General features: G+C 31.6%; 2 protein-coding genes across 2 annotated transcripts; both read right to left on the reverse strand.

The window, feature by feature from the left end:
* On the reverse strand, window positions 6-717 carry LOC104699044. Its single transcript, XM_010414397.1, has one exon. It carries the CDS (start codon window positions 693-695, stop codon window positions 6-8), a length of 690 nt encoding a protein of 229 aa, XP_010412699.1. The 5' UTR covers window positions 696-717.
* Window positions 5,331-7,459, reverse strand: LOC104791280. Its single transcript, XM_010517130.1, has 6 exons — window positions 7,233-7,459; window positions 6,747-6,976; window positions 6,394-6,652; window positions 6,138-6,317; window positions 5,905-6,060; window positions 5,331-5,812 (listed from the first exon to the last, which is right to left on the reverse strand). Exons 1-6 carry the CDS (start codon window positions 7,260-7,262, stop codon window positions 5,645-5,647), a joined length of 1,023 nt encoding a protein of 340 aa, XP_010515432.1. The 5' UTR covers window positions 7,263-7,459; the 3' UTR covers window positions 5,331-5,644.

The following is a 17,420-nucleotide window of genomic DNA, read 5'->3' on the forward strand; positions in this document are numbered from 1 at the left end:
CTTTTCTAAGCTGTAGGTTCGTCGTTCTTGACAGCATGACCAATCCCGGGGCTATGTCCTGGTGTTGTGGGTTTGAAGTCATCTCCTTTCTTATGTCCCATCCCGGGACTGTTTCCTGGAGAAGTAGGTGCGAAATCATCTGTGGTTCCAGTTTTGAAATGTCTTTCTTCCGTGGGTGCCAAGTCATCTTTAGACCCCTTAACATTCCCATTCCCTCTCTTGTGGCCTATCCCAGGACTGTTTCCCGGAGAAGTAGGTGCAAAATCGTCCGTAGATCCTGTTTTGAAGTGATTCTGACCGTTGGTTCCTTCCGTGGGTTTGAAGTCATCTTTAAACTTTTCAACATTGGCATTTCCTTTCTTATGCCCCACCCCGGGGCTGTGTCCTGGGGAAGTAGGTGCGAAATCGTCTGTTGATCCGGTTTTGAAATGAATTTCACCGTTCGTTTTCTGCAACTTTCTTCCTTCCGTGGGCTTGAAGTCATCTTGAAACCCTTCAACATTGGTATTACCTTTTTTATGTCGCACACCAAGGCTGTTTTCTGGAGAAGTAGGCACGAATTTTTCTGTAGATCCAGCTTTAAAATGATCTTGATCTTTTGTTTTCCTCAACTTCCTTGCTTCAGTGGTGGTTGCTGTGTGGGCAAATACCATCGAGATCACGAGAATGGTCACACTGATAGTGAGTAGTTTCATGTTGTTGCTCTTTTTGAGGATTTCGAAGTAAAGGTTTAGGAGTTTGTATAAATGAGTAGTCTGTGCTGAAATTTGGAGTAAGAATGCCCCATAAGAGATTGTATTTATAGTGCCATGAGATTGCTATGTTGCTGTTCATTAAATTAAAAATGTGTGCACAATGGCCACATTGATTGATTTTGGACCGTCTGTCTATCAATTTAATAGTATTGATAATACTACAAAGTAGTCATATAATAATAATATCAAGACCGTCAATTTGAAGGGCTTTGTTCTAAAATGAAATAATATTCGAATAGTCACAAATTTGGGTTTCAGTTCCAAAAAAAAAAAAAATGTCACGTTTATATTTTATATGAAATTATACGTTTCTTGTTTTGATGATGATTTAAAAAAAAAAATTATTAGCAATCGATCAACGTTCGTATATCGACATTACTAGCATCTAGCTACTTTAAAGTAATGATGCAAATAGTATAAAATCTATTCAAACACATTAATAACAAGTGGGAGATACTAAATAGTATAACATTTATTTCGTTGCTCGTGGTTAAATGTAAATAGAAATACTATAATAGACTATCAATGGACGATCAATATAGCATGTGTAAAGGAGATTCCAATATATTGGTAGATTGCTATTTTTGTTGAAGGTGAAAATAATATACAATATTTCAAACTCGGTCCTAAACCTCCCGTAGTGCTCCATTGTTGAATATACAACACATATTTGTATTCCGAAAGTTTTTTTAACGATGGAAATAACTACATTTGGTTTGAAATTTTAAAATAGTATTTAAATTAATCGGTTCATTGTTTAACATGAAATCAAAGGCTAAGAAGAGCCGCCCTTTAGCCACCACAGAAATGTATTTCAAACGAAAGACTATTTTAATATCACACGAGTTTAAAGAACACTAATGATTTGACAAAAGATATTTTTAATTGACCTTTCTCTTCTTTTAAAACTCGAATGTGAAATGTAAAAATACTAAATAGGATTCTAAGCATGTTTGACTATATATATATTGCTATTATTGCATAATGTTGAGATTTCTATTTATATATAATACTTTTTACATAATACGCATAAGAAGATGATCTCAGTCACAAATATAGAGATCTTCCAATACCCCATGAAAAAGGTTGGCTATACCATCAATGTCTTGTTGTTGTATGAAAAGATTTCAAAGTTAAACAATACTCTTGACTTTTAGAGATTGATACCTTTTTTTTTTTTGTTGATTTCGAATCACTCTCGTCATTAATGTTCAATCATAATACTGTACTTAGAACACAAATCAATAAAATATATATAAAAAATATTGTGGACTTATAGTTTTCGGAAAGTTTCAAACATTGTAAGTTGAGTTTTCCTTTAAAACAACATAGTATTGTATTTTGCATATTTGTGAGATTTTGATAAATGATATATATACATCGTAAAAATATTGGTTATTATAATGCTGAAATGGTAGGATCATATGAGATGAAAGAAAAGAAAAAAAAAATTAAAGGTGCTTCTGGTTTTGAATCTCATGAACTAAATGTTATACTAGCTTAAAAATTCGAAACCAGTCTTCAGATGAGGGGACGAGAATCGCTATATAAGAACAATCTTATTGACTTGGTGTATGTTTGTGGATGTTATTAGTTTCCTTGCCAACTCGCAAGTGTCCGACAACGCCGCCATGCTTCAAAGAATATACCATTCCAAATAAATAATAGTGACAAAAAAAACACACAAATCAAAAGAGGGAATAATTAAACCAAAATATAGAAAAGTGAAAGTAGTCAATAGATTCACTAGAATAATGTCAAAGGCTCCATCACCATCAACAAAACCACTATATGGTCCCTACGCGTCACTCACCACTCACTTATTTTTTTTGGTCTTCACCTAATTAAACCCTTTTTCACATGTAGGACATAATATCATATTAGTTTAAGAGTTAAATCAATATAATTACCGTGTTGACAAACAAAAGAATCGATATGATTGCCACTAACTGTTGGAAATTAGAACATAAAAGAATATTCTTACTAGACATCAAATCTCAAATTTGATTCCTATGCCTATTTCTTGTCAATCTCCTCAACCCTTAGCATTTTTCAGGCAATTTACAACAAAAAAAATCTAAGCAGATTGTATCATATCAGTTCGAATTTTATCTTTTACCGAATCGGTTCGAAATATATTTTTTGTATTATATAATACCCATTTGCTAACCGCTTTTTTAACATGAGAATGATGAAGCGAAATTAATTGTATGTAATCGAACTAGCATCTATTTATTATATATTGAATGAATGTTGTAAACGGAGCAAACTGTTTTATTCGGACTAGACTGTTTTATTTTTGGAACAGGCTAGCTGTAAACTATTTGGTTTACGACATCTTTTTCTATTTTTCTTGATGTCTAAATAAAAATTGATTTAGCATACAAACGGATTTGCCTGTTTCAACCATTAGAAGTCTTTAGTTTGGATATCGAAGAAGTGCAATATTGGTTGAACAATGCGCATGCATATTGATACTACAGAAAAGGGATTATAAAAGTAACAAAATAGTGGATGGACATGTTTTTCTTTTCTTTTTGTTTTGACATCAGTGAATGGACATGTTGAAAAGTGAAAGAAAGCTCTTTAATTTGGTTGGCTCCTGCACACAGGGAAGTTTTTCCGATAAGGGACCTACCGTAGCCTCCGCCACCCCAGGCTTCGATTCTATTTATATTTTATACAATACAATGTATGTATTGTACAAGTTGTTCTTCTTTTCTAAAGAAACGAGAGAATTTTGGCAACACAATAATGTGTTTTCTCTTGGTGATTAATCACCCTTGATTTTAAATTTTGTCGTCGTCAGACTTGATCATATAATTACCACGATTAGTCAACTTCTCTACCTCTTTATTAAAATGATATGCATACACAAACTTGACATTTATTTCACGCAAGCGACGAGAAACAGTTTGATCACACAAGAAAGAAAGAAAAAAGAAACACACACACAAACTTGACATGGTACATGTCCCTCGGGGGTATTTTATATATGTGGAGATATCAAAAGTATACATAATCCACGATTTCCACAAGAGTTGCTTGAAATAATTGAAAAACGAGTCGTAGATTTTACATGTTGTTTGTTAAAGCGTGAATTTGAGAAGTTTATCAACAAAGAAAATGGAAAACAAAAATAAGATGAAGAATCCCCTATGCTAGGAAGTCGAAAGAAATAGAAAGAACAATTTGAAATCACGCGTACGTGTGATTGTCCTAGGACTCTAGGAGGTTTCGAAGTCTAGGGTTCTCTTTGATTATCAACGAGATAATTAATAATTTGATTTGGAAGGTGTAAGCACTTAAAGAGATATAAGGTGGGGTTAATTAACTCTCTTCATTAGTTAATTATGAGAAGCCCATGTTAGTTTAAGTATGATGAGGACATAATGATTGTGCTTACTTTAAGCATTTTCAACTAGTATATACTCTTTGTTTTCTTTTCGAATTGTAGTCGATTAGTTTATATATAAAAGAAAGTATGTAATACTAATATTGCCTAATTTATGAACTGTCGCATTACATATTATTCATAGAAAAAGGTCGCTATTCCAATATTAAACATCACAGAACGAATCAAATTATAAGGAATCACAAGTCACGATCATAGATTTGTAAGGCTATTTCACTCCCTCACCTTTCCAACCTTAAAGTTGGTCCGTCTAAAAATTTTAGCGGTTCGGAGACATTCACTCTTGCTTTTTCCTTTTTTTGGTATGTTATAGGCATCTTTTTCAATTAATAACACTATTTCGAAGCTTCTTTAGTTACTTCCTGCCCCAAAGGCCAAAGTGAATCTTTATAATGAAAGCTGAGATATTATTCTCTCTGATTTGATTAGTCGTACAAAGTGTACAACCTTAGTTTTCAGTGGTATACTATTTTCTCATAACACTAAAGAAGAGGATGGTTAATTAAAGAATAAAGACCCTAAGTATGCCCAAAAAACAACCACTTATTTTTAAGAATAGTTAGGTAGACATGCATAGATAACTAGTTTTGATAGCAAAATAGTAAAGCAAAATTTAATTTCTTACACGGTTTAGCCAAAATACCATTGGCAGTTGTGCATAATTGTGTTCTTTGATTAAATAATGTATCATCTATTAGTATCACTCACACATCAATGAATATGTACATGGAGTAGTACATAGTCGTATAAAATTGCGTGATATGGAATAGAATAGTGCATCATTAAACTCACGTGAAGCCATGTACCCTTGTTTCTTTTCTATGCATTTATAATCTAACTCAAGAAGCTATTTACCAAACAAAAGAAAAGTTCGAGTTTACCCTAATAGTCAATGTACCCTTACCCTTGTTTGTGTGATATTTACAACTGTTACATGAATGTTAGTATTATGTAAACTACTACTCGTGAAACAATTTAGTTCTCCACTACACTTTACAAGTAAAAAAAATGTCGATGAGAAAAAAACAAACATGAATCATGTGAAGGTCACAATGTCCAAGTCAAAAACTGAATATTCCAAAGCAGAAAATGGGAATCCGAATAGTCTTCTTGGGCCTATTCTCAAGGCCCATTTCATCTATGAAAATAGTGAAATTAAAAGTCCAAAAAGAAAACATACATGTATGTCATGTACCTCAAAATCAACTATCACAGAACAACTAAATTGACATCTAAAAAAGAAGCAAATACATTTTCCAGTCCCTATACAACCAATGAGAAGATTAAAGAAGAAGAAACCAAAATCATATCTGTTCTAAAAAGAAAAGCATCTGTTCTAAAAAGAAAAGCTCAACAAAGTAGTTGAGCAGAAGAAGAAGAACCTAAGGAAGTAGAAAGCTTCAAACAGAAGACCCTTTTTTGCATTTTGCAAACCCTTTAGTAGAAAAAGTCTCTATGATGATAGCTAAAAACACTAATAATCTGCTCGTAGATATTTCTCGTACTCGGTCCCGTTCAATGTCTTGTTTATATCTTCCCAGTTCTTTATGTGATCTGACAAATCTCCTCTGTGTATTTTCACCTGTCTGCTTGACAAATCCTTCACAGGAATGTTCAAAAACTCTTGAACTCGTTTCAATGTCTGCATCCAAAACCCCAAAAAGCACACAAACTTTGAGTCTGTTGAGTGTTTAGCAAAAGATAACAACTTTAAGACTGTTTTGTAAACGTTACCGTTTGATTTGTTATGAGATCTTCGTAGAAGACAACGATATGACGGGTGGTATTGAAATATTCTAACGCTTTTGCAGCTGAATTCTCTGTTTCTTGTAAATCGTGGATCAAAGATGTCGAGTTGATAACCGGCTTATACTTAGAAAGTGCATCTGCCTGCAGTGGAATCAAAATCAAGAATCAACAAAATAAACAAAGCATTTGTATGCATACATAATAATTACAAACAAAACCTCTTCAGGAGAATGAACATGAGACTTATGAGTCCCATTCAACAGCTTAGCATAACGGTCATAAGAATTTGCCAACACAGAAACCATTCTTCTTAAAGGGTTCCTTCTAAATAGAAATATCGCCGAGACACCTCTTCTGTTAAAGTACTCTACTATTTCTTTATGGTTAACCATCAAACCCTGCACACAGAATCGTATTAAGAAACTCAGTGACTGACTCCGTAACGAATCAAGTTATGTTACTTGTTTATTATACCTGGTTAAGCATCCATTTGAATCCAATAGCAGCAGAGCACTCGTTCTTTGAAGCACTCGTAAACCAATCAAGATTATAAACTCTATCAAGAGTCTGAATGATTGAAGTAATGTTTTTTCTTCTATCCAAAACCGAGAAGATCTCTCCATTAGAACTCACATTGTTATGACTATTCAACAATGTTTCAAACCAACCGCTTCCTGATCTCTGCATCGACAATATCGCAAAGTACCTCACCGGATTATGCCCACATTCATCTCTGGTTTCATCAACCCAAAAACAAAAAGATTTCAATAAGCAAAAGACACATGAAACAAGAAGAACAAGGAATAAAGACATCATTAGATTATTACCTATTAAAAGTCTGTGGCTTTGGGTAATGAATCCGAGTAACAAAGCGTAACGAGTGAGAATCAATAGGACTAGTTTGAACAAGTTGGGAGCTTTGGAGATTGACATAACCGAACTGTTTTAAGCAAACGGAGCAAATGTAGAGACCACAAACCATAGCGAACACCAAAACTATCATCCTTAAGAACAATGGTGATTTCTTTGGTTGCTTTATAACAATCGCTGCACTGTCCTGTTTACAAACCAAAACAACATCTCAAAATCAAAGAGTCTTTAATTGAGATATCTAAACCCTAAAATCAAAATGAATCTTCTTCTTCCTTCCTTAATCGGAATCATAGAAACAACACATCTTGGTTCAATTTATCAGGAAAGAGTCGGTACTAAATCAGGAAATCCAAAGATTCGATTGATAAAACATACATGCAGAGATACCCAGAAGCTTAATCACAAAGAGATATACGAAAGAGAGATTAAAAAAAGGGAACCTTTCCGAATAAACAGATGAACTCCGCCATTGATGTGTCACGGAGCTTATCAAAACAGAGTAAGTACAACTAAACAGAGGCCTTTACTGCCTTTAAGATACAGAGACGAGTTGATGGATTCATGAATCTAGTTCAGCTATAGAGAATCTAAGAAGAAGCTAAACCCAAAAGAGTTTTTAAGCAAGTTGGGGTCTGAGCAAAGATTTTGTAATAATGATATTTACTAACAAACCTGGAAAGCAGAGCCTTTGTCATTAAAACATGGCTACTGTCTTTTTTTCCTATTAATTAAAAATCTAGCAATTAAGAGGCTAATTTACAACAACAAAAAAAACATTTAATATTTAGCTATAAGTACATAAATTATTTACAATAACATATTTTTAAAATTGTTAGCCAAAGTAATTGTCAAATTTTTAAAATTTTCATTTAATGATTCTTAAAATTTATAATTTATTAGCATTATTGATAAAACTTTATAAAAAATCAATTTTTATGATACAAAAAAAAATTCAAAAAAAAATATCTTTTATGATACCGAAATAATTTTTTTTTTGTTTAAATTAAGTTTTTCTGATCAGGAAATTTATTAACTTCCTTGTTTCTGAAATTTAATATATTTCCCATTTGGTATCATTACGTAAGTTGCTATAATACTAAGTTTTAATTAGAAACTTAGAAGTTGACTATCACAAGTTTAAGGTTAATTATGTTTTTTTGATTATTATTATTAAAAAAAAAGATGAATAAAATTTTAAATTAAAGTGAAAGAGCCACGCGCGTCAGTCTGTTCTGAAACGTTACACTTTTGTTCTGTTCATCAATACAAGTAGTGATGAACTGATGATGATACTTTACACTAAAGATTAATAATGACTAATAATTCTTCCATGGGTGAATTTTTGTAGTATTAAACTTAAATAAACATTGTTTAGGCACATAATCAATTCAAATAATTACCCTTGGTCTTTATTTAATAACCCTTTGTTAAGCGGATGTTATAATGTCCCTTTTTCGTCTACCTCTTTATCTTTATTTGATCATTTAGTTTATAATTGATGTTAATATTATTTTATACATTGATGAACGAGTCTTGTGGGCAAAAAGACTTTAAATTTCTGAAGCGGGATGAGAAGGAAAGAGACTTTTGATTTCTTTCAAATATACTTTTAATTAATGTTGTTAGTTTGGAAGTGTTAATCAAGATATATATAGTAAAAAGAATAGTTGCAATACGAAATTTTTCTTTGAAAGATCCTAAAACAGCGATGAAGAATATTCAATCTTTTTGCTAAATTATATAGTTATTATTGAAAGAGAATACATTTTTCATAGTACTGTAACTCTAGAAACCACTAGAAATACAAACGCATATATGACAAAATAAAAAATAAACGTATAGAAAATACAATGATACACAAGAGTTCGAGCTACTGACACCGTACGTTATGTTTATATAACTGGTCGGCTTATACTATGTAATTGACTTAAAATGAAAAACTTAATCGGAGTAAAAAGTTTGTTGGTACAAAATAGTATAACGTACCGGGTTTGACGCAGTTTGAGACGGTCGTCCATTGATGGTAAAGCCTTATTTGAGCAATCCTAATTTTAGCCTGAGGTCTATGCGTCGACGGTCGATATTTATTGCACACATACCTAATACATGATAAACAGTCCATATAATAGTTTAACCCAAAAAAGCTCATCCAAAAATAATTAAGTTTCTTTCACGTGAATAAAGTCATATAAAGTACATATAAATCTCATATATAATATATATTAGGTACCAATCCGCACTGTGTGCGGATAAATCAATTTAAATAAAATATTATGAGTAAAATTATTTGAGATTTAAGATTCATTTGTATAAAACAAGATATCTAAGTAAAGTTTTTTTGTTTATTCAAATTTGCGTTTATTTTTTGTAAAATATGTTTGACCCCTGAAATGTTTGAATTTCAAAAAGAATTTTAAGGTGGTCACGAAAATTTTGATGTTTTTTTATGTTTCTAAAAATCAAATTCAAATATTTTATGTTTCACATTATTATCTATATCACAATACCATTAAATAGATAAAGCAATATTTTTTAGATTAATCGATTTAATTTAAACTAATCCTAAGTTTAAAAATACAATGAGAAAAATGATAAAATTGGTAACACTAATAATAAAGTATCCCCTGTTTGTGAAATATAATTTACTTTTAATAAGTAAATTGATTATGAAAATGATAACTAAATACATTTTCGGATTTAATAGTTGATTAAATCTTTCGTTTTTAAAAACTAATTGAGAAAAAACATTGGCTCATAATATTTTAATGACATATTTATGTAAATAATAATAATGAGAATTAAATGCATTTATTAAAAAAAGTGTAGAAGTTCTGTAAGCGCGACACTTCAAAAATTTTTTAGAATGTTTCTCTATTAATATATAGGGGATACTTTATTATTAGTGTTAATTAGGCATGAAAAACATAAATTATATACATATAATCATTTTTTAGGCTTAGGCATGCGATATAATTTACGTAACATATCATCACTATTCACTTACATATATAAATATAAAAATATACAATTTTTCATGTGTTTCCTTCCATCGTGTTTATACAAAGAGGAAAATTACGAAATATTGGGAAAGCAGCCTCACCCATCAAATTAGTTTTCTTTATTCATACCCACTTTGATAGTTTTATTAATTTAGTTCGTCGTTTTGTTTTCAGGGATTAAATGTATTGAGTTTTCTTATACTACAAAGAAGAAGGAAAACAAAAAAGAAGAGGAGAAATTTGTTTATTAGGGATTGTCCTGTCTTTATTTGTTTAATATTCCTAACAAACGAAAAGGATTTTGAGTTGGTACCACATGGTTCAAGACTTCAAGTCTTTGAACCTTTTGAGTGGGATCCGGCGTGGCACTCATCGATGTAAGAATCAAACGGTGCGAGTCATTACAACCTTCAAACAAACAAAATTGGTCGACACTTGGAAGTTTTGTGAGATCACGTAGATTTGTCTCAATTAACTTACGATCTTTGTTAAATTGTCTAATTTAGTTTTAAGGTTTATCTGATTGTCATGGTCTTTTCTATAATGATTGAGGTCCATGGAATTAAGTAAACCAGCATGATGTTTGAGATTTAGATGTACAGTATATTATCCCGCACAATGTAAGAATACATGCAAATCATAAGATTTGTAAAAATGTGTTTGGTTTGACCCAATAACGTGATGGTTTAGGGCCTTTAGGCTACAATGGAACTGTGCTGCAAGATTTCAATTGTTGACTCGTCATATAATCGAGGAAGCAGCCCCAGTTTGCTGATGATATTCAAATATTGAAACCCATATCAATTTTCTTGATTCGAACGAACTTTCTTACCACACTCATTTTATATTTAAGGAAAACGAAAGCCCAATACTTTCTTCTTTCTTGAAAAGATTACACATTCTAAAAAGCATAAACGATATATATATATATATTTTTTTTTTGTTTAAAAAAAAACACCAAATGGATTTCATTCAATAAAAGACTTCACTGAATCTTCTTGACCATAAAACCTAACTCCCCTCATCCAGTTGTGTATATCCCAAAATTAATTGTCTTTATCATTCGTCACATTTTATTATATTTTCAGAAACAGACTCCTGTTATTTTATTGGGAAAAAAAATTAGAGAAGAGGATATGCCGCATATTAGAATGAAAATTAAACAAAGAAAAAAAGATGTAAAGTTCACTTAAGAAGTGTATAAAAATCGTCTATATCATGTAGAGCATCATAATGTCCCAAGAAGAAAAAAAAAAAAAAAAAAAAAAAAAAAAAAAAAAAAAAAAAANAAGTCAAATCATATTTTTGTCGTTATGCTTTTACAACAAAACACATACAACATAATTGAATGATGAGCGACATATGTAGAAACCATATAGTATATACTTTCAAAAACTTATGAAATATTATATGAAATGTCTAAAACAAGGAGGGCAATCTATAAATTCTCTTAATCAACTACGAAATAACTAAAAGAGATAAACTATAAAATGACTAAAATTTAATATATTAATTTGTTGTTTTGGTCCCATAATCCCATTTTAGCTTAACAGCTTACATATTTTGATTACATGCGATAAATTGTTTTTACCATGGCTATAAAATGGAAGAGCAAAAAGCTAAGTATGGACACGTGGCCTAAAATGAAGAAGACGAACTTAGGAGGTCCACGTGATCACCTCTAAATAGACAACGATCGATGGACCATGAAGAAGGGAACACACGATAAGAGAGCACTTCTTCTCGAAGTTCATTTACTCTTTAACATGACGACACCATTTCGTTGTCCTCTCTTCTACTTCCCACTAACCACCAAAATTGCATTTTCCTCTTTATTTTTTTTGTTTATCAATTTATTCTTTCTTATAAATTGAAAATTTACTATTTAATTATTATTATCAAATATTATTTTGTGTGTTTGTGTTTGCTTTATGTAGGGATACCGCTTGTGCTACTCGTGTTTTTTTCATTCTCCTTGTTTTAAGGTTTGTTTACTTGCATGAAATTTAAAACTGCACATAAGAGTTTGGTTTGGACCTTTGCGCGCAGTTTACAAAAGTAAGAATTAAAGCAGACGAAACAGAGGAGATATATAGTGGTTTGAATTTTTATGAAACTCGCTAATATTGTTTGGAAGCTATTCATGAATCATGAGTCGAAGAAGCTGCTTGTGTTTGTGATTCCGCTTACTCTCTACTAGTGGGCTTTGCAAACTTTTATCATAGGACAGTTGGTAGGAGCATGCTTAGTTTCCTACCCAAGATGCTCATTTGGGAAGGTTTGTCCAATGCTAGAAAGTTCGTACGGAGAATTCTCATGTTCGACGTTTTAATAACGTGTCACACACTACACTCTTATTCATACGTAATACGAAAAAAAAAAAAAAAATAATAACCTTGTTAAAATTACGATTTCATTTATAAACTCGAGTGCAATTAAGTAAATAATAATATTATCCCAATTTCTAATCAAAATGTTTACAACGATTAAACGATTTACACTTTTTTGTAAATTAATATGTCATTCAGAATTCCAGTGAAAACTTTCTCCAATGATTGATGATATTATTAAAATTAATTATTACTATCAATTCATGTTCAACAACCTTTCGGCCATAAAAGTGCCACTACCCTAAGGGCATATATTAGCACAATCTTATAAACTTTTATACATAACCAGTCCATTGGTTTGGTTTGACTATATATATATTGCCGTATGGTATGGGTGGTGGCATGTTACCACGTGCATTTGCTAGTATAGTATTACTATATACCCTGTACCGAAGTAACCCAACCAACCCATATACGTATATATCGTGGTGTTTTTATACATATGCGAGAGTTTTATTACGTGGATACGTACATGCATTTAGGTAGATGTAAATGTATTTAATTATCTGGGGCTCTAGCTATTTGCATAGCTTCTAACATCTAAAAAAATGTAGCTTGTCCTCTTCTGCTAGTTCACCATCATGCCAATTATCATTAGGTGTGTATATTTATTACAATTTGGATACATCGTCTGGACGTCTTTGTGTCTTACACGAACATGCATATCTAGCTTCTCGATGATCTATATATATAGGGGTTTTAAGTGGTAATGCAAATTGACTTACAAATTTCGGTTGCGGCGTAATCCACAAAACCAATTTTGATTTATTTAACTAACTGATGTAACAAGATTAACGAAGTCGTTTTTATGGGTTTCTCGTTGGTCTTTCTAGAATTTGTAGCATTACTAATTGTATCCACCGATTCTAATTTGAAACTTTATAAAAATAAAAAAATGATCCAAATTTCTATCATCTAATTAGTCTTTACTTTTTCAAGAAGGGTGGATATAATCGTCAAATAATACATTCAGTTTTCTAATGAATATAAAACACGATATTGTTTCGACTGGTCAAATAAATTACTTTAGTAAATTTCTTTCGTTTAATTGAAATAACAACATTTGATGATACATGTGATGACTCCAAAAAACGATGACATGCTTCTCCATTTATATATTTATCATCAACAGATATGTTCCAATAATATTTGATATATTTCATAAGCAACGCATGAAAAGTTTACTTTATTTTTCATTTGACATAAGAAAAGGTTGACAGAGACGAAAACCACGTGAATAATGGCATCTTTACATGCCTCCATCGATATAAAATCGAAGAAGAAAGATGAATCAGTTTTAATTCAATAAATAAAAATTTAACTCATGAATCTCCCTTTCGGAAAGAGAGTCTTTGTAGGGTTTATTGGAGCCTCTTGGGAAATCCATAGGTAGAAAAAGAAAAAGTTCGACTTAGAAAGTGATTGCTTTTTCTTCTTTTCTTTTCCCCACTATAAATTGAGTTTCGTGTATAATTTTCAAAAGTACATCACTTATTTCCTTTCTAAATTTTGCTTAAAATAAAAAATATATCATTATTTCATCTCTTTAATTAGATAAAGTTCTCGTCAGCTTTCTTTGGCAGATGAAGATGCATTCTAAACTTTATTTATCAAAATACTATAATTTTCAGCTTGTTGCTGATTTTTTTCTCCACTCGAATTTCTTTTTTGTTATATTCAATGTTTTGGTTTATGCGTAGAATGAGTGTAACCATATGTGTAGCTAACTATATAAATTATCAAAAAAATTATAACGAAGGTAAGAATATTAAGCGATTATACAATTTCTAAAGTCTAACAAGAACTTTTTTTTTATCATTATTACTAATTTACTATCGAGGTTCTCTTAGAGCATGATTACTCCAGCAACCCACTCAAATTATTCAAGGATTAGTTAATCATAAAATTAATACTAAAATAATAAAAGTAACCCACTTAAAATTTAACCAAAATCATCTCTCTACTAGAGTACCTAATAAAGGTTGCTCATCATTTAAATATTTTTTTTATTATTTGTTAATTAATTATCAAATTTTACTAATCTATCATAAATAAAAAAATTATTTATCTTATTTATATTACATTAAACAGAAAAAAATAAAATGTTACAGAATTCGGAATATTAAACATATTTTACAAAATTCGGAATATTAAACATAAGATACAAAATTAAAAATATTAAACATATGTTACAAAATTAGGAATAAGATTTATTGTTGGGTTGCACCAAATTTTTGTCTTCTGAGATTCAAATCAAATATCAATTTCTTTTGATTAAAAAAAACCAACAAAATTGATGGAAAAATCTAAAATGATATCACAAAAACAAAAAATAAGATATGGAACATGAAAGGAGCATACCTTCTCAAGTAAGAGAATCCTCAACACGATTAACATCACCATGTGAGATTGTTTTAGGCAAAGCCATGAACGAAACCTGAGAATGTGAGAGTCGTTACAAAATCATGTAGAGCTCAGTGTTGACAAATAAGAAGAATAAGTCTAACCTGCACAAAGAGTGAGCAATGTGAGAGTCGTTACAGAATCATGTAGAGCTCAGTGTTGACACCATAACAGTTACATGATTATCACACCATAACAGTTACATGATATCACACCATAACAGTTACATCATTATCACACCATAACAGTTACATGTACCACATACTCAAGCAACAAAGCCACATCAAGACATGATTGAACTAAAACTGCATTTACGACTTACCAATCTGCCCGGTTTTATTACACCGTGTGACTTCAAAACAAGCCTTCTCAGCATTTTCGTTCTTCTTTGTTCCTGCTTTAGGTCCATAAATTGCAGCTAGTACTTTTGTATCTCCTGAAACAAAAAACGAGAAGCATAACCATTAGAAAGTTCCATCAATCCCATTCAAAAAGTACCCATCTGAGAGATATTGAGAAAGTTGATATATGTTATCAAACAAATAAGAAACAACAAGTACCTTGCGACCAGCTAGCAGAACCATGAGGACGATGAAGGATGTTACGGGAACAAGCAAGTGGTCTCAGCTGATTCGGTGTTCTTCCATCTTCTCTATCAATCTCCATTGCTCCAAAATACTTCTTCACACAACAATAGAAGACGAATCAGAACAAAGCTAGAGTAAAAAACCTAATTTCGAGGAAGCTAGAAGATGAAGAGACGATTCCTTATCAAACAAGAAGATTCTGATGTAACAGCTTTGGTCTCGTTCTCTTTGTCTTCTCCACCAAAAGAGTTCCTACGAGTAAACTCTGATGAACAACAAAACATCACAACACCTAAATCAGCAAGAACATATCAAAGATTCTGAACATCACAATACCAAGATTAGCCAAGAGAATCTATCTAAGAGTTAGCCGAAACCAGTAAACCCTCCAAACAAAAATCAAAACCAATTGAACATCAAACATTAACCACTCTCACAATCAAATCGAAATTAATCCTAAACCCTAACATTAACAACATGCAATAAGTAAGAGATGAGAAGACAAACCTTCTCTGTTTGATTCGTCTCCCAGTGGATCTCGTCGTCTGCTTTACACTATCAGAAGACTAAGCCGCCGTCGTTGTCGCAGAAGGAGGTTGATCGTCACCGAAGCGTCAAATCTTCCGGTTTAAGCCGATTCGAGTGGCCATCGCCTTCCTCAACCAAAAACCCTCCAGTTTTAGCTGGAAAAATCTGATGGTTTAAGGTGAATCCACTGATTATTTGGTTTCCATAGTAATCGCCTTTGAATCTCCGTTTGTTTTGACAGAGAAGAGAGAGAGATTGTGGGGAAACAAATAAGAAAATGGAGAAATAAAAAAATTAGCTTTTATATTTATGTATCATCCAATCTCATTAAACCACGTATCGTTTTTCATGGGTTGCTCTAAATGCTTCCCAAAAAATCGATACTCAGCTAAATGGACCGAAATATAGTTTTTAAATTCATATTTTGGGGCCAACTGCAAGAGAATCATGAGAGTAACTACCAGTGGAGATGATCTTAGACTATATGTCACGTTGTATAAGTCGTGTTTTCAAATATTTTTTGTTGTTGCTGTAATAAATTGTTTTACAATAGCATTTAGTTGTGGCATTTTGCATTTAATATGTTGCACTAGATTGAAGGATATTTTGTCCGAAAAAGATAGATCTTAGTTGTTGACATACCCTAGTTATTTTATATAGTCAGATGTAATTTCTTTGATGTGATACTAATTTCTGATAATATTGTCAAAACATATCATTACTCCTATTTTCTAACAGAAACTCCAATAAACCACTTAAATTCTTGTACGTAAAGAGGGAGAGATTTCATTTAATAGAGACACAAAGGACTCAACCTTGAACCTTCCAATTTATTTGTTAACTTGGAGTTACTTTTTTTTTTTTTGTCAAAACTTAGAGTTACTTATTGCATGCAATTTGATAATATTCTTAAGATAGGCCGGTCATAGTAAAAAGTTTCTAAGTAAAGTTAAAGTTTCCAATCATTCGCGTCTCACAAGTCACAAATAATGGCGAAAGAAACGTTCACTACAATGCAACACAATACAAATACACAACGTAATCATTTTTTTAAAGAATTAACAAATGTAATTAATTTTGTTTGTTACTCTGATTAGTTAGTACTTAGTAGTTTATCAACTTAATTATCGTTTTTGTTTTGTCTCGTCGATCATGTTCAAATGTTTCATACTAATATATAACATTAATAAAAGGACAATATTGCGTCGTGGCATTAGCATTTGTTAATCAGTGTATTACATTTTAGTTTGATAAATTTAATTAACGTTTAGTGTGGAATATTTAGCCTAGCTTAGGGTCCTCCCGGGTCCACCCACCTCCATCAATTATCATTCTGTTATCTTTTTATTTTGACAATCCAACAGTGGTTGTGAATCATGTGATATAGCTTCACACCTAGACATGATCCCCACAAATTAAATTTGTAAATTACGTTAATCTCATATGAAACAGCCAAAACTATGAAACGTCATCTAATCAAGGGTTGATTCAAAAAGGAAAACATCACTAAACACAAAATTAACAATGTTTTTATACATCAAATATGGAGTTTAATGAAGGCTTGTGTGTGTTTCCCAACTCAATACCATCACCAACCCGTTAATCAAACACTATATATTAAGCACATCAACCTCACTTTAAAACTTTAGCCATCGACAAAAACAATACAAAAATGGAGAACGACAAGCTTGCTTTCGCTATATGATCTACAGAGAATCTTC

This window comes from Camelina sativa, chromosome 6 (assembly GCF_000633955.1).
Source record: "Camelina sativa cultivar DH55 chromosome 6, Cs, whole genome shotgun sequence".
NCBI lineage: Eukaryota > Viridiplantae > Streptophyta > Magnoliopsida > Brassicales > Brassicaceae > Camelina > Camelina sativa.

Excerpts from the sequence above, each read along its gene's own strand:
- LOC104791280 (XM_010517130.1), bottom strand. The coding sequence starts at position 7,262 with ATGGCGGAGTTCATCTGTTTATTCGGAAAG. Across the intron at positions 6,977-7,232 it reads TCATCTGTTTATTCGGAAAG|GACAGTGCAGCGATTGTTAT; the intron begins GTTCCCTTTTTT and ends GTTTGTAAACAG. Across the intron at positions 6,653-6,746 it reads AAGCCACAGACTTTTAATAG|AGATGAATGTGGGCATAATC; the intron begins GTAATAATCTAA and ends TGATGAAACCAG.
- LOC104699044 (XM_010414397.1), bottom strand. The coding sequence starts at position 695 with ATGAAACTACTCACTATCAGTGTGACCATTCTCGTGATCTCGATGGTA.